The 22,321-nt window shown below is 35.9% G+C and overlaps 1 protein-coding gene across 4 annotated transcripts in view; it reads left to right on the top strand.

The window, feature by feature from the left end:
• Positions 1–22,321, top strand: part of pde4ba (phosphodiesterase 4B, cAMP-specific a) — a 137,852-nt gene that overhangs the window by 85,276 nt on the left and 30,255 nt on the right. For all 4 annotated transcript variants that reach the window (XM_055046958.1, XM_055046959.1, XM_055046978.1 and 1 more), the window contains 4 exons: positions 1,758–1,952; positions 3,394–3,430; positions 3,623–3,693; positions 6,193–6,245. In XM_055046958.1, coding sequence (XP_054902933.1) covers positions 1,758–1,952; positions 3,394–3,430; positions 3,623–3,693; positions 6,193–6,245 — 356 coding nt within the window. The remainder of the gene's footprint in view (positions 1–1,757; positions 1,953–3,393; positions 3,431–3,622; positions 3,694–6,192; positions 6,246–22,321) is intronic.

Genomic DNA, 22,321 nt, shown 5'->3' with positions numbered 1-22,321 from the left:
AACCACCAACTAACACCAACTAAAACACCACTTTTTTCCATTTAACACTTTACCTTGAAATAAGTGTTAAATGAAACAACAAAGGCATTATTGTTAAATATATTTAGATTTTAGTTCCATTTTTATTTTGATCTTGATCTCTGAAGAAATTTCTTATAAGTCCAAGAAGAATTGTGTTTATAGAAATATAGAAAACTGTCATTTGATTAGAAACAAATGTTAGTAATGTTTAAGTTTATGAATAAATACACATAAGATACACAATGCAGATGATAATAGTTCTGCTTGACATGGTTTTGCTTCATTTTTTTTTTGCAGATTACAAACTACAACTATTCTTTCAATTTAGTTGGTGTCTAAAATTTGTTTGATGCCATCTTGAGTTTGATGAGTTTGTTGCTCTGAAAGTTTTATTTAAGTTGCCCCCTAGAGTCTAGAGAACCACTTAAAGTATTATTGTGGGCCGGATTTGGCCTCCGGGTCTTAAGTTTGACATAGTTTAAGGAATTTAAATAGTAAACATCTGAAAAACATTATTTTTACAACTTCTTATACCATGTCTCTTTATAGATCTATATGCCTGTAAAATTCTAACTCTGGATATGAAGCAGAAAACAGTACTTAGAGCATTTAAAGTTTTTGTTTCTCTTCTTTACTGTTATTTTGATCTTACTTGGTACTATAACTCCTAAAGCTCCTCTTCTTAGGCTTGGCTTCTAAACTAACTACACAATTTTTTTAGTGTTTGTCACTAAAAAAATATTTTTTTCAGTTATTTGTTGAGTCTTTTTAACTTCCTGTTTTTCTCACTATGGATAAAAAAAAAGTCCAGTCTGTTTCTGTGCAGGAACGGCATTCATTAAAGTAAATAAAAAGTCCTCAGCTGCAAATTTCCTCCAAAGAGGATACAATTATTGAGGGACAAGCCTTTTTGGTCACTGTTTATAGTGAAACAAAGTGATGCCAGTCAATTTCCAACTTCCTGCATGTGATTTTTGTCACCTGGAAAATTGTTTTGCATACATGATTCTATCTGGGACCGCATTGGAAGGACTCGGCATGTTTTGGTGTAAAAGTAAAAGTGTATATATCTGAGTTCTTAGTCTTATTAATGCTCTCATTTGTTGTGTAAGCGCCAGACTTTTTGCTGACCTGCGTTTACTACACAAAAGGGGCAATGAGGGCAGACCAGAGAGAGAGAGAGAAAGACAGAGAGAGAAAAAGCATTTTAGCACTGCATATAAACGGCAATAAAAAAAGTTTGTATGCTAGAAGACATACAAACTAACTAGGAGAGGACATTATATTGTCTTCTCCCTCCACTACTGGTTTTCCCTCATTTCTCATTTTTTTTCATCTTGTTAGACAGAAGCTTCATTCTCTCTCGTACTCATCAATAAATGAACACCATGTCAACTTGGCCTCCCTGGGACGCTCATGTTAAGTCATTTTACTGCACTGTGTGAGTATTCAGTGACATACATTGGTAGGAGTGCACAAACGCATCCTGGGGGTATGAAAGTATTTGTCCTCTTTGTTGATTCAGTCCATAAAAACAAATAATGTGTTGGATAATAAAACACTGATCAGGAGAAATTTCTTTTGTGGACTGATCTATGTTTGGTATCTCATGTCTTATGTATATTTTGTCTAAACTTCAGAGGTAAGAATGTTTGATGGCTTAATAGTTAGATTATGGAGACAGTATTTAAATAAGAAATCATATTAACCACTTTAAAACTTTGCTCTGTTTGCAGTTTTGACGTGGAGAATGGCCCATCAGCAAGCTGCAGCCCATTGGACCCCCAGGCGTCCCCCGGCTCGGGTCTGGTGCTCCACACCAACTTCCCGGGACATAACCAGCGCCGGGAGTCCTTCCTGTATCGCTCTGACAGCGACTATGAGCTTTCCCCCAAGTCCATGTCACGAAACTCCTCCATCGCCTCTGAACTGTAAGTTATTGTACCATTGAGACATTTAAGAAAAAAAGGTGTTTGCCTGTCCTTTGCAGCTGCAACAGCTCCAACTCCTCTGGGAAGGTTTTCCACACAGTTTAGAAATTTATTTTTGCTATTTGACTATTTGACCATTTTTCTAGGAGAGCATTTGTGAGATCAGACACTGGTGCTGGTCATCCTATTTATTCTAAAAGTGTTGATTGTTTGAAGTCAGTGCTTTCATGAAGCGCTCTGTGTACTGTTTTTAAGATAATCTGAAGGTCACACAAAATCCGGAGTTCTGTAGCTGTTGACTCTGCAGACAATTGGTGATTCCAGCATTCTCTTAACCACAGCCTGTGCTGGCACAACTGGTTCAACTACAACTTGGCTAAGTTGTAGTTGTTTCCAGCTTCGTCAGTTTTTTTAATATCACTTAACTTTGGAGGGTTTTGTGCTTAGAAAATTTCATAAAACAGCTGACTTCCCAAACTATGATGGGAGGCACGGTACCTTAGAATCCAAGTGCAGGATTTCATACTCTTTTGGCTGCAGAAGAAACTTGAATACCTGCATTAATTAATTAGGAGGGTCCCCTTTAGAAGCTTTTGAAGTTGCTAATTTCTCCAAGTTGATTGTTGATATTACAAGATTTAATCTACAATGTTGAACAATCCAATATTGCAGCTTCCTTGTCACTACTCCCATTAGACTATACTTACAGCACAAAAGTTGAATAAAAATCAAATTGGACTTCTCACAAACAAAATGATAACATTCTGTGCATATGATACTGACGCTTAACAATGTATCCTCACTATCAAGCACAGCAGTTTTCTTTTAATTAAATAAGACTTAAAAAAGGCAGTCATATATCTTGCTCAGTGTAAATAAAATCTGCACAATCACCTCTGTTTTCACCTCTGACCATTCTGCAAATTAATTGTGTATCCTCTAATGTAATTACAGTTATATAAAGCAGGGGTCATGATCTTAATCTGGAGCTCTTACCTAAAAATAACTAAGTCCAGAAGCCTCACAGCACTCTAAAATGTCACTACTCCCAAAAATATTCCCATAAAATGTGTTAGCTTGTTTTCATCTAGTTAACAATAAAATCGCTAAACATTCTAATAACTTTTTCATTCAACATGTCAGCAGGGTAAATACAGATTTGACTTCATTTCATGTTTTTTACTTCCCAATTATGAAATGCTTTTAGATCAAATTGTTTACTTGGTTAGAAATTGTCTGATTGCCATCGTAGTTTGGGTGACTGAAAAAAGGAGGAAGTTATTTAAGTCACATCATAATTTATGTTTGCACTTGTTGCATAGTAGTTACCATTTCTAACAAATGCTTTACTTTCCAATTCTGTGAAAAGAAGTGCTTACAAAAGTAATATTTGGGGCACTTTGCTTTTTAAAATTTACTTACTTTATTTCTCCCCCTGCAGACATGGCGATGACCTGATTGTAACTCCATTTGCTCAGGTAAACACCTCATTGTCTGCTTTCTGGAATGTTCCTGTTTTCTTTTATTTCCCTATTGATGAATAATATCTTCTGAACCATGTTGGATAAAACCCAGCCAGATAAAACAAATATTTAATGGCTGTGTAAAACATAAATAAAACTAACAAGCACAAAGGATGCCACTGATCACCTCTCTCACTTCCTTTGTAGGTTTTGGCAAGCCTTCGAAGTGTGAGGAATAACTTCACTGTTCTGACAAATGTCCAGTGTGCCTCCAGCAAGTAAGTATGACAATTTCAAAGACCGAGCATGAAAAAATGTATTTCTTTCTTTTTTCTGCTTTCAGAATACATCAGCAGTTCCTCACAACATTGTACAGATACCTCAATCAGACATAAAAAAGAGCAAACATATAAAAAATTGCACCAGCAGTCCAGTCCAATGTTTATTCTAAATAAACATGGGCAGAAAATTGCACACCCTGACAATGATGTATTTTCTTTTTCTGTATATATGAAACAAAGTACATTAAGAATTCAAATTGCAACCTCATCCACTTTCCACATGGTGTCAGTATTAAATTGTAGATAAAATTGAGGTTAGACATGTGACATCACTGCTGTTCCCACCACTCACCAGCTGAAATACTGGTGTGGTGGTTTGGTGCAACAAACCCTATCCTCATAAAGACACACAAATGCACAGATTGAGACCATCTGCAAAGAGTTTTAACATTTTGCAGTAATAATAATGTGTCACATTTTATAATTTGCTGCAACTGATTTTTGTAGTGTAAACAACCCTTTTGTAACATTTTTTTAAGGTAAACTGATGTATAAAGAGCTGTTCTGTTGTTTTGAGGCAAATTCAGTCTCACATGGACCCACTTATTTATTGCTTTTCAGTGTCCACTGAGGCTGCAAAAATTTATTTTACATTTTCAAGCAATTGTATGACAGCGTCATTGTTTTTCTTACAGAATCAGCAATATACTTCTGCATCTGCAGTCAGTACTGATTAATATGTTCTTAAAATATATGAATCATAATAAGTAATGTTCTTTCCCAAGTGGAGACTTATTTATTTGTTCATATTTCCCTTTCTAAACATTCCAATAGCAGTCTGCTCCAGCAACAACCAGATTAGTCTACCTGAAGGCTGTCTGACCTACATTCATCTGACACTCCTTCAGAGACAGGAGTGAAGAGCTGGAGACAAGGGCATGTAGACAGATGTTGTCAAATATATTAATATGCAAACTCAGTATACTTATTTGACACAGATCCAAAATTCAGTGCATTTTAAATCTCCATAGCATGAATTCACACATTATCATTGAAGTTATCTATTGTGATGTCGCTTTATTAAAATCTCCCCTTGCTTTTTACTGACATATCTTGTCGAAGGTCGAAATTCTGTGATACTCCCATCTCATGTAAGATATAAAATCCAAGAACTGATGTTTAAAAAGCAATACTCCACCATAGTTAGTATTTATAATACAATGCACCTTGTTCTAATCTAAGGGCTATCAAGTTCACAAAAGACAGGCACAGAACATTCACGTCTTTATTTACATTATCTGCAACTTTCATTGTGTATTTATTTAAAATAATTTTTAACATTTTATAATAGCCTGGCCATGGAAAACTATAACAGCAACACAAAGCAAATGTTTAAAATTTCTAACATTTAGAGTATGCTATGTCTGATATGCTAAAAACTGGTTTTTAATAAACAAGTAAAAGTAAATCATCAATCCTAAGGGCAGTCTTGCTACACAAAAGCTTTTTCATGAAGTCTATAAAAGGAAATAGAATAACACTGCTGTGTCTGCATTGGATAATTTAATGATAATTGATCAAATTTAGTGAAATGTCCATTTTATCATCTCTCTGTTACACAATTGCTATCACAATTTATTCCGTCATAATCTGACTCTATGTTTGCATGCGGGTCTTGATGCAAACACAGAGTTAGATTTTTCCTGTAATCAGATATTGTCTTGCATGATCAAATGATGCAATCAAAATCAGACTTCTGCGTGAATTGTTTAAAACCCCAAACCGACCAGCAGGAGGACAACAATATTGTTTGCTGAACCATTTGTATTAAGATTCTTGGCTTTATGTAGATAACATTACTTAATATGGTTTACATTCATCTGATTCTGAAGCAGCTAAACCAAGGGAGATAAGGTTTTTGGAAATGCTGAAAATACCCTGGGCATCTGCACTGATGAATATTCACTCCCCTCTGCATGCACAACGCTGAAATAAGTAAATACGGAACACGAGTTGGAAAAAGATCAGACTTACTTCAGTGTACTTCTTCTTCGTCATGATGGTGATGCAAAGAACATCTTCAAGATATATATGCATCCAGTTTTCTATAGAAATACAAGCAATAAGAAATTCCATACACAAAAAATGATCCCTCCACCAATGTCATTAAACAGCCCAATTAGATATTACATTAAGGGACGAAGGCATCCTTTTGGTAGCAGAGAAACATAAACAATAGCTCCTCATCTGCTTGGCTTCAGTGTTATCTTTCCCTTTATTGTGCAAAAATTCTCATTTTTTTAAAATTTTGTATAGGAACTGTATTTCCTTAGTGATTAGACTAAATAAATGGACTCAATATGCACATTGTTGTAATTTTCGTCAGTTTAAAATAAAGAAAAAAAAATACTGTATATATATGTGTGTGTGTAAAATATACATGTATATTTTATCAATTTTACTTTACATAATTTTTCTTTCTTTTTCTTCAATCAGGAGGTCTCCAGCAGCAACAACTCAGCCTCCAATCACCAGAGTTTGTCTGCCTGGTAAGAAGTCTCATCCAATTTGTCAGCTCTAATTAAGGATTTACTTATCCAAGTGACATCTGACTTGGACAATCTATCGCAGAATATATCTTCCTCCTTTAGCTCCCTAAATCACTATTTTCTTTATTCATCTTTTTTTTTTCTTTCTTGAACTCGCCTACGTGACAACTCTCACTTTTTAGCCGTCTGTCTGCAGCCCCAATGCTGCGGTCCAGACGAGTTTGTCATCAAGCTCATTAACATTGTTCAAACACATTTTACAAGGCAACTCAGACAAAATAAAAAACTCTCGCCTATTCACATACAGTCTTGCATATACACAGCTGTGTGTTACAGCAGCTCGTTCCAAGATAACAGCGGAACTCTCTGTTTGTCTTTCATCATATTTAACTTTAAGCTGCTGTGTGAGAGTTTGTGAGCTGTGGTATATCCACATGTACGTCAAGATCTTAAAAATATGTGTGAGAATCTATGGTTAAGCCTTTAGGATTTTCTGAGCAGTTTGTAATGCAATGTCGATATACATGGAAAATACATGTTTTAAAAATACTCTTCTTTTAAAAAATTTAAAAAAAAAAATTCTGAATTTATTTTTCTTATTATTGTAAAGTTGCAACTTAAAAAAAAATACTTGCAATTGGTGGTATATGTTTTCCTGGCACATACTGTATGTAGTCTTGTAGTGCAATCAAATAACTGTTACCTTCAGTTGTCATAAAATGTTTAAAATATCAAACATGACTTAAAGAAAATTAACTATGTAATCTGATGTCTTGAAATTGTTTTGTTTTGATGGGGGTCATAACATGGCATAAAGGCCCAATTTCAAAACTTTGGTATTGACCAAAGATACTGAATTTTGATAAAATACTGCAGCTGATGTCAGCAATTATGTCCATACACCAAGCAGAATACATTTAAAAGTATAGAAATTTTCACTGTCAGAATATTGTTTTGATGTTTGTCAAATCATCATAAACACTAAATAATTGTGCACCCTACGTTACCAAAATATGGACACTTAATTTATAGAAATATTTAAAAAATAGTGATGAGAAATAGTCATGTTGCCGTAGAGCAATGCCTCCTGACGTCTTTTGCTTATCGGTACTTCATGTTTTGCACTGTCACGTCAGAACAAGAACAAACATGTTGATTTTTAAAGACCGAGACGATTCATAACAAAACTGAGAACAGTGAGCATTTGAACCATCAAATCCCATGTTGTAAAAGAAACCCACTCGGGTCAAATGTGACGAAAACATAGGACAACTGAAACTACAGAGTTGGGGAGTTCAGAAAAGGTTAGTTCTGTTTTCATACATCTTTCCTTTCCCCTAGTTTCTGTGACATGCATCATTTAATTTAAGTCTGTATTTGAACCAAATTAGAGATAGAAATTAAATTTAACACAATTTCAAAAAGTTTTGTTAAATTTTAATATACATGCGACCAGTTTTCTGATAACTCTGGTTTGTAAAGCTTGAATCTTGTCGCTCACTTTGGGTGATGAATATCTTTGTGTAGATTATTCTTCATTTTATTGCTAAATAGTCTTGTGAACATTTCATTGTTTTAAGCAGTTTAAAAGTTGCCTCGCATAGTGTTGCGATTGTGGACTGATGTGAGATCTGATATTATTGAGTCTATCAAGGCATATATGCATCATTTATGAGTAATGTGAAGCGTCTGTGTGTGAGTGTGTGTGTGTGTGTGTTATGGGGAGGTGTTCCTGTGGTTCTAATTGACGTCAGCACGCCTGCATGTGGCTTCTGTTGACTTCCTGTTAAAGCAGATGGACCGAGTTTTCACTTCCTTCTTCAGAACCGCAGCTCATCAGGTGCTCATGAGTTTGACTACAAGAGTTTGTGTGTGCATGCGTGAGGGTGTGTGTCTGCATGTGCAAAGAAGTGTACCTCATAAAGCTCCGTGTTGTGAAATATGACCTATTTTGCTGCGATTATGAGAGACATTTACAGGCATTTTTTTTTGTGTTGTTTTGTTTTTATATGTTTTCACATTTTAAATATATTACTTCATTGATCATAATGGGAAACAAGAAATGAGATACAAAAACACAGTCTGAAGATGATTGTGTCATACCAACAACTGCTGTCTGCAGTTCAACGTAACATTTAGGCTGCAGAAATTTTAGAAACCAACTAAATGAACCAAATGGTTAAAGTGACAGTTTGAGCATTATTACCATAAACAGTTTGATTTTATGTCTCCTCGCCTAAATATTTAGCAAGATCTTGAACATGCACAGGCCAGCCCCTTTCAGAAAACCTATAAAAACATTTTGGATTTTTATAGCTTTGCAGTTTTAGTCTGCACCGTTTGCTCATGGTTTCAATGTAATGAATTGTTTTCTCTCATTTTTTTATTTTAGAGTCAAAGTTATGATATGCATAGGTTAATTTCCAAGACCAGCCAAACCTATTTTGGTTTTATCTAGTTTCAGTGTTTTCAGAGGTTTTGAAAAGTTGCTGCTTTAAAACTGCTAACTGTTCCACTACTGCAATTTAAAGTCTTAAGATTGATTTGTATTTTCTTCCACTTTATGGAGTAGTCTAGGGCAACCCATCTCCCACTTGTTGCTGAACTCTTCCAGTAAGCTGGCTAAAAGAAGGCAGTTTGATATTTATTTTATATGATTATAGAATAAATGCAAGAAATTTCAATAGTTTAGATCCAGTCTCATGCACTTTTATGATATGGAGAAGTTAAATTGTGAGCATGGATATAGGTTCCAGCACCTTCTGACCCCACCAGAGACAAAGGTGTAAAGAAAATGGATGGATGGAGAGAACACAAGTTTTTTTTTGTTTGTTTTTTTACAAATAAAGACAATGTATTGGGATTTTACTATAGCATATATAGCCCCCCCAACCCACATTCACACGATTTCCTCTCAGCTTGATTTCATTCAGCTCGCATGATCTCAGACCACATCCTCACTGAAGGCAGCCCACAGTCTCATAAAAAACAAAAATTTACAATAAAGACCCCCCACACATTAACCCGTCCCCTCCCTTCCACTCCCCACAACTCAGTTCTTCCTCTCTGCCTCTGTCCGCTTTTCTCTTATTTATTCCAGCTTGTGTTTTTGCTTCTTCTTGTTTTCATTCATCGTTTTGTTTTGCTTCTCTTTGATTCGGGAATTGCTGGACCAGGAAATAAGAGGCAGGAAGAGAATATCGGACAGTTCCTGTTTTGCTGTCTCTCAGTTGCTGTAGCTTGACGGAACCCAGTGGAAACCATGCAAAGACCAAGTGTGTATGTGGGGAAGAATGGGATGCAAAAAGACAAAGGCCTATTGTCTGTCTCCACACACTGCACAGACTGACAAACTGATATATAACATAGTATATGTACCAAAATAGAAGTTCTTCATTTTTACCTCACCACTATTCACAGAGCTTATGAAGAAGATTTTTAAAACAATCTGCCCATTTTCATTTTTGGATCATGCAGTGAAGATGCATTTGTTTAAAGGTTTCTACACATTGCTGTTAAGTTTACCAGTGAGTGAGTCGAGATATTTGTTTTGAATTGGCTCTATATACAATACATTGATTGCAGTTGACCGCTGTCAGTATTTTATTTACTGTAAAATACTGACAGGGGTCATCGAGATGTGAGCCACTTCAGAAATTCTACTGAGTTTGATCATGAATCAAATCCAAGTTACAAAAGATGAATACCTTTTTCTTATTTTAAAACAATTAGATACCTATAACACAGCTTAGTTGTTACAGCGCTCAGGAACCGACTTATGACGTCTTAACGGACACTTAGTTCAGCGCTGCAAAGTTATGTGCTCTCAAATGTAAGCATTAAGGCAAAATGCTCTGCCCACAACTTTGCAAATGCACACCAAATACAGTATAATGCTGTTATGTAATTTCAGTTGGTGTAGGCTGCATGACCTACTCACTTACATATGAGTTATGGAGAACTTATACAACCTAGAACAACAATGGCTCAACTTCCACTTATCATACTTCTATTCAATTTATTTTGAGTGGAAAAACCTAGAGAATGCATTGTTTTCCAGAACATTGTGTGCTAAAGTTTCAGTATAAAAGCTCAGAGCACACTGTACACACCAATGTTGTGAAGTCACATATTTAAAACCTTATCAGCAAAAATGATCATTCCTCAGTTAATGACGTCAACTTCTCATCATCTGTGGTGAACTGGTAAAATGGGGAGGAAAACTACAGCACTTCTTTCTCAGGAGATAAAGGTAAAAATGCCACAGATTATCAGATAGTGAAAGTAGATGTTATATAAGGGATGCCTGATGGATGTCAGGCTTTTTGTGAAGGACAACTTTTTTTAGAGGTGGAAATTTTTAACAATATTTAGATCAATTTTTGCAGAGTATAACTCTTTACTAAACGGTTAGAGATAATAATAATAATACAATTATTGCCATCATCTCATCACAGTCATAAACAGGTTAGTAAGGTCTGCTCACACACATGCTAAACATTTCTGCATAACAGGCCGTCACAGTCCCAAAGCAGCTGTTTGGTCGTCACAGCAACAGAGGCAGGAAATATTCTGTCAATTCCTGCAGCATGTAGCTGTGGGAATCCCACCAAGGTATGACCCGACTTCCTGGCCATGTTGACCAATGTGATGAAATGTGATCATCCAGGATACATGTGATGTAAAGGCCCATTGAACTCACCAGACCTTTGTCACATCCACATCTTGTACGGCTGTGTGTTTGTTCATTTAGCTGACTGGTGATGTGGAAAGGGGTCAAAGAGTTGACTTTTTTTCATTCCATTGTGTCCTTCCATTGTGTAGATGTTTTCATATTAACCCAGCTGGCCGTAATGGCATCATCCCAAAAGGAAGCCGTCCTTGTTGTTTGGTCACCTGGTCATAATAAATGATCAACTTTGAAAGGTGTTGAGTCACTGTCTTACACCATAGCCTAAGAAATATTGTATTTAAATCTGCGGAAGGTTCTCAAAAATCAGAAATAAAATCAAAACTTGGCAAATTTCAATTACAAATAGAATAAAAAAAGATTATGAATACAAGAACGCTGTGAATCGCATCAAGTGGTTGATAGTCACAGAAACTGGCATAGTAAAAATAAATAAATGCACATGAAATAGTCAGATTTCAACCACTGAGCTTGTGCTCAGTTTCAAAAACATTTCAAAATTTTGATTAATTTTATTGAAAAAAAATACTTCTCTTGCACAAATGTCTTTGGGTGGCAAGTAATATAAATGGCATTTTTTTAAAATAGTTTTTCTCCTTTGTCATTGCCTTTAACTGAAACCAAAAATGCCAACCTCCACTTGATGGATTTCCCGCCATTTTGTAAAAAGAGACTGTTCCCCTGTTGCATGATTCACTTAAAAAAGGACTAACAAAATTAACAAGTTTATTGCAAGGGACAAGAAATTATATATACATTTAAAAAAAAAGCAAACAAGCTGGCTTCTCACCTTTGCATAGTCAAGAGACAATTGAAAAACCTTTTCTTCAAAACTGGAGGGTAAATAGTTGTCTCCTCTTGTTAAGAATATTGATTTTTTTTTAACTTCCTTAAAAGAATCTGAACAGTAGGTGTATTGGTAAATCTGAACATAACTGGTATTTCTCATTTAAGTTGGAAGATAAATGGCTTGGTTTTATTAACAGTCATGCAAGCTATGCCTTTATAGAATCTGATTAAAACTGCAATGACCCTCAACTTTAAACTACAAGAGTGTGTAAGTGTAAGAAAACAGATTTGGCAGTTCGGTAGGATTAAAGAAAATGTGTTTTTACCAAAACAAGTAAAATGTTTTGGAAAATGTTAGATTTCTTTCATCTAAACTCTTCTCTGTGTCAGCAGAATGAATGATACACAACACAAGTCACTTTATAAATGTTGTTTCAAAGGAGCCTTAGACAGCCCTAAACACTTCACCAAGCAGTGACCCAGTGCGTGCAGGAATGCACTGCTGAGGTCACTGAGATCAGGAGGGAAAGCCAGTACAGCAGGAGGGATGAAAGACGGAGAGCTTTGCTGGGAGGGACACCAAAGATAAGTCATCCTAGGAAAGGAGGAAAAGTTGACTTAAAGGTCCTGCAGAAGATACGATGCAGAGGACACAAGAAAAAGCTTTTTACATCTTGATGTAGTCATAAGTCAATATTTGTTTACTTTAGTCGACGGTTTTGTGATCAAACAGCCAGCAGAACATATACCCAGATAAACTCTAACTAAAGAAAAATTATACCTGTGTGCTTGCGTTTTAACAGGCTTTCTCACAACTACACCAATTCCAACATGCGAGGCCAAAATGTAAAGATAAACATGTATAATTTAAAATCTTTTCACAAATATGGTGCAGTGCAAAAGCCTTGAGTCAGTCCACATTTTTATTTATGTTTGGCTTCTATTGAGCCAGAAGCAAAACATATTCAGTATTCTTTAAAACTATGTGAAGCAATAATTCTTTCAGGTGACACAAAATAAGTTTGAGTATAATAGTCAATTTAAGTCTTTTTTTTTCATTTCTGGCATCCAAGTCCATTTCCTTTCCATGTCACTAACCTCACATCAGTGCCTTTTTGCTCCCTGTATGCTAATCTTAATAATGGTTATTGATGACATTTCCATGACGTTGGAAACAGTGGGCGGACAAGACAACAAGAATGCTTCAGTTGTCAAATTCCTTGACCAAACCACATTAGAAATTCAGAAACATAAATTGTCCCTAGTTGTAAAGGTGGTTTGTGGATCTGTATCTTCTAGTTCTGCCAGAGTGGTTAGATAAGACTAAAATTATTTGTACATTGTTAAACGATTTGTGCTAACATATTAATGATAACTTTGTTTGTTGCTTAGTGCGGAACTCTAAAAAAATAATTGTCTGTCCTATCAGATTTATTGAAGATATCCAGCATTTTTCCAGGAATACTGAAGGACCCAGTCCTCCTGAAAAACTACTGTCTATTCTGTCCTTTCTTGTAGATAGCTTCACTGTTGTGTCTACCGTTCAGTCTCTTTCCAGGTGAACGCTGAAGTATTTGCACTCCTCCCCCACCACCACAGTGTGCTCATCAAAATAGCAAAGTTCTGATTTAATGTTAACACTAAATCAGATTTGTTGGTTGTATCATTCAGCAAAGTTTTGACAAGTTGTTGGTTAAGAATAAAACCAGAAAGGCAAAGATTTAGATTTAATGCACACACCTGTAGCTAATGGAGTAGCATAAGCATCAGATTTTGTTTTTCAGTTTACACTTCAGAAACAAAGCTGCTATTCCACAGCCAACTGTGTCGGTGATGTAATGATGGTAAAGTTTCAAAGTCAGGTGTCTATATATGCATGTGTTCGATAGGGAGGCAGAGTGACGGTGTAAGCATGTTTACATGTAATAGATATGGTATGCACAAGCATCTCTTTCCATTTCTCACTTCACAAACTGCTCTGCACGTACGCCACGTAGGCTGTTGCCATGGCAGCGGCATGCTCCACATCTATAGTGTCTCCTTGTCTCTCGCTTGTGTTGTCCAGGTGTCCCAGTACTGAGAAATCCATACTCCTGGCCCTGTTTCCCTGTTTGTAAGCAGTTTAAAGGTCTTGGTATTTCTGTGTCTGGGTGTCTCATGATCCTAAGCCTTTTTACTGCTTCCCATCAGTTACTGCTATATTGGATTACATGATACAAGAGGGCAGCAACCTCATTCTATTTTGCCAAAGTTACTGTTAGCAAAATACCTTTTTTTCTTTTTTAATAAAAAGGTATCCAGGCACCTTGCCATGTTGCCCGGCAGTGTAAAAAGGTTAAAGCTTTCAAGAGGCAACTTATGTCATGACGAGACGTTTGGTTTTCTCGTAAGGGAACTGTTTAGACAGCTGACGGGAGAGGGTGTGATATCTCATATTTCCCCTCTGATTTACTGTAACCGTTCCTTAGACACGTACTTACATCAGTTGACAAGATTTATTCCTCCATGTTTGCCTGACAGTGAGCGAGATCCTTCTACCATCTTAATTTGTGGCAGACTGATGAGGTGAAGCACACATGTGGAAGACATCCAGGGATTTCGGTGTGTTTACTAGATGGTTTGTGTGGTGCATATCCATTGGTCCAGACAGGTATCTCATAGTTAAAAGTGATGAATCAACGTAAACATTGTAAAAATTGTTTACCAGGACATGGTTAGATTTGTTTTTCCAGTTCATAGTTTTGTTTACTTTTCCTCACTCCCTTGTGTCATACTCTCTCATTTCCTCCGCCTGCCTTCTGCTCTCTCCTCTCATAACTGCAACATGTTTATAATCAGCCCCAGTCTATTGTTCCAGTATTCACTCTCTCAATTTTAACCGCCTTTCATTCATTCTCTGCTGATTTCTCCCGTTTAACTCCATCAACACGGTTCTCATGTCTTCCTGCTCTTTGGTCATTTATTATCTATTACTTCAGCCTGTCTGCATTCGGGTCCCCACCAAACAATACAAGCTGAAACAGGTCAATTTAAGCACACATATATATTTTGGACTGTTTTTAGCTTCACCCACACCATTAAAGAAATATAGTGAGAGTAAGGTATGCATTGAAATAGATGTATTTTCCCACTTAAAGAAATAAACAAAAGTGAATAAATAGCAGTTGCATATTTTCAGTTGATATTTTGCATAAAATCAATCAATCAAATTTTATTTGTACAGCACATTTCAGCAACAAGGCATTTAAAACGGCAACAATGCATTAAAAATTATTGTTACTTAGATGAAAGTCTCAACGTCAATCCATGGATAAGTGACTGAATTCAAAAACCAGTTAAATAATCTTGTTTACTTGTGTCAGGGCTTGCCAGTAAGGTTAATGATGCAAATACAATGCCCTACACTGATTAACCAATTCTACAACTTCTAAATATCAGATCTCGTATGTGAAGCCTCATTTTCCATACATTTGGGATAAATTGATGTAGAGGAATGCATCTGCAGATGATATTACACAAACGTGCATGCAAATCAAGTCTTTGACTCTTCCATGAGTGTCCCATGCAGACACCTTTCTGTCCATAGAAGGAAGTACAAGCTGGGCTGGACTATGATACCGATGAGGAAATGGCCCACCGAGATAATAGTGACTTCCTCACACACACGCACACACCCGCACACGCACATAAATTCACATAAACAACCAGCCTCCCTTGGGAGCTTTTTCAACAGCAGTTCATCCATCTCTCTCTGAGGACAAATGAGTTCCTTTGGTGTGACAGGGAGACAAAGACCAGACAGGGACTGACCTGCGTCACAAAACTCAGCATGAAAACAGTCCTTTATTACCCCATTCACCATTCATTCACTGCTGCTGGCTTGTTCACAGGCAGGTCTTAAACCTGGCTTTACACAACTGGTCTTTGTTGTTAAGTAAGCTGCGGGGATTAAGGATACTTAATACTGTCTCCTAAAATGTTTGACCTTCACCATGCCACTCAAATTCCTACGAGCTTGTCATTGGAAGATGTTTTTTTTAATTATTAAATATTAAATTAGCCTTCAGAAAGCTTTGAATGTAAATAATATATCTGGAGCTCTGCATTTGCAGACCGTCTATCTGCAAATACATAACATGCTGAGTTTTACGCCAACAAATGAAACATAAAAAACATGCTGTTCTTCAATATTCTGCATTTTTAAATATGTCTTCCAGATATTTTGACATAAAATGTCTGGAAGGACTTTCATTTTAGGCATCTATCTGCCTCTCTTTCATTTATCAGAGCTGGTATTTTAAACTCAGCAGGGTTTAATAGGCTCTTGATATTGACATGAATATTTTTTTGGTGGGTTTTTATTTCTTACTTTTTATCAAGGAATTGCTTAATCCATTGCCCCAGCTACTTGGCACCTATTTTAGCTTTAAAGAGAAAGTCAGTGAAATGGTTGTAGATGTAGGTTTTACTTCCTTTTTTCAAAGAAGTTATTGGACTAAGTTCTGTTGAATCCTCTGAAACCGCTGCTTTTTTTGTCAAACCTTCATTGGTTTGTTATGCAAGTTTCAGCCTAGACACAAAAAAAGTCTGTCAAGTTATTTATAAGATGTAACAGTTAAAAGTCCTGATATAAGTCGTCACAAATTGCTCCAGTGTTTAGAGAACAATTAAAAAGACAAAATGTTCAGATAAGGCCTCATTCCATTCTGAAAGAGGATAAAGATGTGCACTTAGCCAGTCACTTTTCTTTTCAAGCTTTTATTGTTTCATTACTTACTGTCAGTTTAGCTAAGCAGCACAAAGAGTTCAGAACAAAATGTGCCGGCTGTTGACCAAATCAGTGACTTTCATACCTGGGTAAATAATTCAGACTTTACTTAAACCTCTTAAGCGTTAAGTGGTATACAGTATGTGGTGCTGGATTGTGCACACAGTCCTGCTGTTTAAAGAGGAGCTAGTTTTGTTCACACATTCTGGAAGAAGAGTCTGTTCTTGGAAAAGACATGTAATGCTCTCTGTTTTGGGAAAAAAGAAATTGATGAACGTGTAGGTTATTAAACCTCATACTGGCTCTCTGACATGTCCATCACCAACATAGCAACATATATTCATTAAGAATAACTAAAGAGCTGCTATTTTCTGTGTCATATTTTTTTATTAGATATAACATCATGGCAAAGGTCTTTATTAAACTTTGTTGACTGAAGGACAAAAAACCAGCATAGTAAAACACTAACTTATCTCATACCAAGTGAAAAGTTTATTAAAATTAATTTTGAGCATATAACTTGACTACTAAATTATTCTCCATTCCGATGTAAGATTATTTGATAATCTTACATCAAATAACTGATAATTTTTTCAGATGTATTATCAGTTAATTCTGTCTCTTATTAGTGAGGGTGTGAATTAAGCATTTGTATTCCATGTTAACTGTCCAAAGATGCAGAAAAAAAAAGCTCCTTTGACAATCTGGCCTGTTTTGCCAGTAGCGGCTTGCCTTTCTCAAAACAGTATCCACGCTTCTCTGAAAAATCTTGACTGTGGATCAGTTGTTTTCAGTGAAGAAGCATTCCAGTGAAAAGCCGGCCCCCACTGTTGAGAGTGCAGCAAGACTTGAAAGAAAGGTAGAAAACTTCAAGTGGAATATTCTTGTGTTGTCAACACAGGTGTCCCAAAACAAAAGATGAATCCTTTTGTGCGACTGATTGTTTATGGTGCTCATGACCTCAATAATTGGTGATTAATGTTTTCTCATCAACAAACAAATGTATTTTTTTTTCTGATTTAATTAAAAGGGTTGGGGTTAATCAGTTTAATTAACTGCCTTGGAAAGGGGCAATGTCAAGCTCATTATAAACACCCTGTTTCTTCACTGGTGATTGACCAGAGGTCATGTTTTACTCTCTTCAGCTGTTTGCTGAATGTTTGTCTCTCGTTCTCACACCATCTCTACAAAGCATGTTTATAACCTACCAGAGACCTTGTTGTTTAATTTTCCAGTTTGATATTGTAGTTATGGTTCAGAACAATGATTCTTTCAAAGACATGTCCCCAGAATGCCTCTGCACTGTGGCCTAATAAAACAGCAGCTGACCAGGCTTTACTATGTCCAATTGTCCCAAATTAGTCATTTGTGGTCCAGCTGCAGTTTTTTTTCCCCACCAACTTTCACAATCAATATATTATTTTTTTCTTTTTTGTGGCTTCATACATGTAAAAAAAATTTGCAAACATAAACTATGGTAAAAAATACTGAAAAAAATGGATAATTGTGAGAAATTGTCCCTTTGTTGCTGTTTGTGTAACTTTAAATATAATTGACAGTTTTATCATTTACACTAGTGCTATCATCGAATAAAGTATTTAATTACACTCTCTTAGCACATCAATCAAGATTCATTGCAAATTAATCACAGAAGTTTTGAAAGTTCAGAATTACGTTAAGGAAACAAAGTATAATGAATGAAATGTTGTGTGAGCAGAACAAATATAAACGGTTGAACATGGGATTATTTTTCATGTCTTTGTTGCTTTTGTATTCATTTTTTTTGTGTTTTTCACTTTTTCAAAGTTTCTTTTTGCTTCAGTATTGAATAACAGCATGCAAAATGATACCAGACTGCATTGTTTTTTTTTGTTGTTTTTTTTTTTGTTTTTGTCTGCCGTAAAATAATTTCTGAGGTTCTTCCTGTTTCTGCCCTTCCCAGCTGTAAAAATGTTTTAAAATACATTACCAACGTCACCAACCCTCTCCATTATTCCTCCTGAAACACACTGACAGGCAACAACAAGATGGAAATAAAGATCGGTTGTAAATATAAACCAAAATGTTGGACCAATTGCAACAAGTTAAAACTAACAGCCAATGTTAATAATTAACATTGGTTAATACAATGCAGATAGCAATATTTCATGGCTCATATAGAAATACCTGAAACGGAGAGCAAAATAACGCTCAAACTACCACAAAAACACAGAAGCCTTTGCCTTAGAAAATATGGCATTAAAGGGGATTTGCATTAATGTCCAATTAAAATAACCCAATGAAAAAATAAACAGATGAAAAAAGTCATGTAAACATTCTTCTAAAGTTTGTCATTCAATACATTTTAGCATAAAAATTCAATAAAAGGATCTTAATCAAGCTGCTTCTGTTCCATTTATATCTTATAAAAATACTTTGATATGAAAGGGAAAAAATTGCACATCTTATGCTTGAAGACGTTTTATATTACTCCCTTTCATCTACAGTTAATGAAACTGGATCATCTATTGCCACTAATTGATGGACACTTTATTCTGCTGTTGCAAGTTCCCACCACTTCTCTTTGAAATGGAAGAGAAGAGGGAGGTTGTCCGGGATTCCCTTACAAACTTGATTTATTTCTTAACTGAAAGTGACCTTCACATAATATTTTGTACATATTTTTACTTTGTGTCATCAGTAAATCGTGTCATTGTTGTATAATTTGTGGAATCCTTCACACGAGATGATAAACACAGCTAAGCTCTCATTTTAGCGCATTTGACTGCTGCTATAGCCAGAGGGACCAAAGTGGAAGGCTTGGTGGGCCCAGCTTGTGGTTTTAATATATCGGGTTAAAACTGACTGTGTTACTGTTTACACATAACACTTCGTCTCTTGTATGCAATAAGCAGGACGCATTATAAGTATCAGTTTCCAAGATCACTTTCAAATACTTGAAATAAACGACTAGTCACGGATTCTCAAATGATTCACGACACCTTAAATACGGTATTATATCTATCATGTGCTTTAGACGCACAAAGGTCTTGACCTTTGTGGTCTGCTGCGAGTTGTTTAATGAAACTGGATCATATTGTGACATTGATGTCTCATCTTTTTTTTATAAGTCCCCACCACACAATAGATTAATTAGTTTCATTGAAGTTCTCATAAAAACTTAGGGATAGTCTTAAGAAGATCAATAATCTTGGTCTATAGCTATGCTTTTTAATGCAGACCTCCATGACTATAAGCGATCAGTGTCATAATGAATGTGCTAGAAGGATACAATAAAGATAACAGGCAACATAGATTAAAATCTCTATGTAAAAAAATGTGCACACCCCCTCAAAAAAAGGTAGAGGTCTCATGCAAAAAAAAAAAAAAAAACACTTTCTCTACATTTATAAACAGTGCTTGACGTCTTGCAAAAGTATGCACTTTATTTTTACATTGTATCTTGTTATAAAAATTGAGGTATGAATGAAAGTATTTTTCAAATACTTTCGGCGGCGGTGTCTTAGCTTTCCGTGACTGTTACATTTCCATATGCTAGTTTGTTTTAAGTTTGAGGGAATGGATTAAAAAACTCTGTAGACTGAACCTAAAGCAGTTATTAGTTTGAAAAACCAAAATTGATCTGCAAATCAAGGTTTAAGTCCATAAGACATAAAACAGGAGAATTATGAAAGTGTGTAGTCTAAAATTATAAAGTGGGGTTCCTCAGACAGAAGGGTCATCATTAGAAATGTATCTTCGTAAAGAGCACATTTTTATTTCTCCATTAGCTTTTACTTGTCGGGGTCTGCAACACTTGTGGTTGGGCAAAAAAGTAGAACAAATTAAAATGAAATAGATGCTTTGTAGTAATTAAGAGCAACCAGACTGCATATCTAAACGTACCCATCATTTTCACTGCTATGTGTAACATCGTGGAAACATAAACAACATTGACGGTATGAGCGGGAACTTCAGCCCAATGTTTAATCATTCCAGTAATCAAGTCTGTCTCATTGACTGTTCCTATGCGGTAGCACTGACTCGCTACTTTGCGGTGTCACATGTTTACAACTCAGGCACATTCACCTCCAGCAGTGTCCGCAGGTCTGTGTTTTTATTGGCTGCCTCCACAACACCTTGCATCATCAGGAGAAGCAAGGAATACATCTGAGATCGTGCTGAATGTGCGAGTCTGACATCAGTGTGTGTACACTTTGTGACAGATGTGGGTAGATGTTTGTTTTCAGGGCTCAAGTGACGAATTTCACAACGTTCCACCAAAAACCGCCTGTTCTCCTGCTCTGCTCAGATCTGCTTGTTGTTTATGTGATGCGACCTGGAGACAAGGTGACGTCACCTGCAACATAGCTTCTATATCATGCAGGTTACAACAAGCATGCGTGTGTGAAAGCATAAGTCACTATGATATAAATCAGCTAACTCCATACATAACACTCATACGTTAGAGGAAATAAAACAGCTTGTTTTTAATTGTTGTGGAGACCAAACCTGAATTCCTTACACCCCAATCGATAGAATTATTTGAAAAAATGAATTTAGACATTATCATCTTTTTTTGTTTTATATGCAAGTTAAATGAAGTGGTGTACATTTTGTGGTGTTCTTATTTTATTTTTCTCTATGAACAAACACGGATAATATTTTTAAGAAAAGATGATGGCTTATCTTTATTGATATAGCTGAACTCTTATTTGTATATATTATTGAACTTTTTGGAAACTAAGCAATTGCCAGTCCTTTTCTTTTATTCTTGGAAATTCTTTGTTTTTTTTTACTGTGTGGTGTGTGATTGATGAGTTGGCTCCAGCAAAAAATCCTCAGACATGCAGTGAGAAATGAAAAAGGCCGCTAAAGAGACTTTTGCATTCTTGCACTGGAAACTTGTTGCGTAAGAACTGAGCTTATTATTATAACATGATAGACATTCTAACACCATTACTAAAGTGGTTACCTTTGTTTCTTTGACTTCTAATTTATAAGTCATTTCGTGATTCTCTGAACAACTTGAATACTTGCATAATAATCTGTTGCTGGAATCCGAAATTGCCTTATTTTTAGAGTTTGGAAATGTCCTGTTTTGTTTTATAACTGGCCTCATGCCTCTTTCTTATTTTCTTTCTAGTGGCTGATTGCAATAGATTCAGGATACACGTATTACAAAAATGTTCCTTCCTTTTACTTTTTCATTTGTAATTTCTAGACAGCGTTACATAGATGTGATTCTCTGAGGACTTGCTTTAAATTGCTTTACGTTACAGTATGCCTGTTATACTGTATTACTGTATAATACAAATGTTATTAGCTCTGATTTCATTTGTCAATAAAATTAAACCTTTTCCCCACATAAATCAATCAATTTTAATCAAATCTTTTGTGGGCGAGGTATGCCAAAATGTAAGATTTTCTATAGGAAACACGCAAATGCTTTAAATAAATTTTCCACCCATTCAGCTTTGCTTTTCAAATCTTATTTGAAAGCAAAGGCCAAATCGGCACTAGAACTATATCTGTCCATAGTGAGCCTTGTTCTGCTCAGCTGCCCTCTTTAATTAGGGAGGAGAGTACCAATATTTAACGCTGTAGATTACATTGATCATAGAATCTGTGAGGGAAAGTAGCATTGCACAAAAATCCCCAAAACATTTTTACAGTTAGCTAAACATTAAAAGTAAAAGTTAAATCTAGTGTGGTAATTCTGGGATGCAGTTTTTACTGAAATAAGAGTACTGAAATGACACACTACACTTGTCAGTGTCATAAACAAACTGCCATGCCAAGTACTTGCCCGATGCAAAGCTCTTCATGCCCGCTGGCACATACTCCTGC

The sequence above is a fragment of the Poeciliopsis prolifica genome, unplaced genomic scaffold, assembly GCF_027474105.1.
Source record: "Poeciliopsis prolifica strain line A6 unplaced genomic scaffold, Auburn_PproV2 SCAFFOLD002, whole genome shotgun sequence".
NCBI classification, from domain to species: domain Eukaryota; kingdom Metazoa; phylum Chordata; class Actinopteri; order Cyprinodontiformes; family Poeciliidae; genus Poeciliopsis; species Poeciliopsis prolifica.
This window is presented reverse-complemented; position numbering and strand designations above follow the sequence as displayed.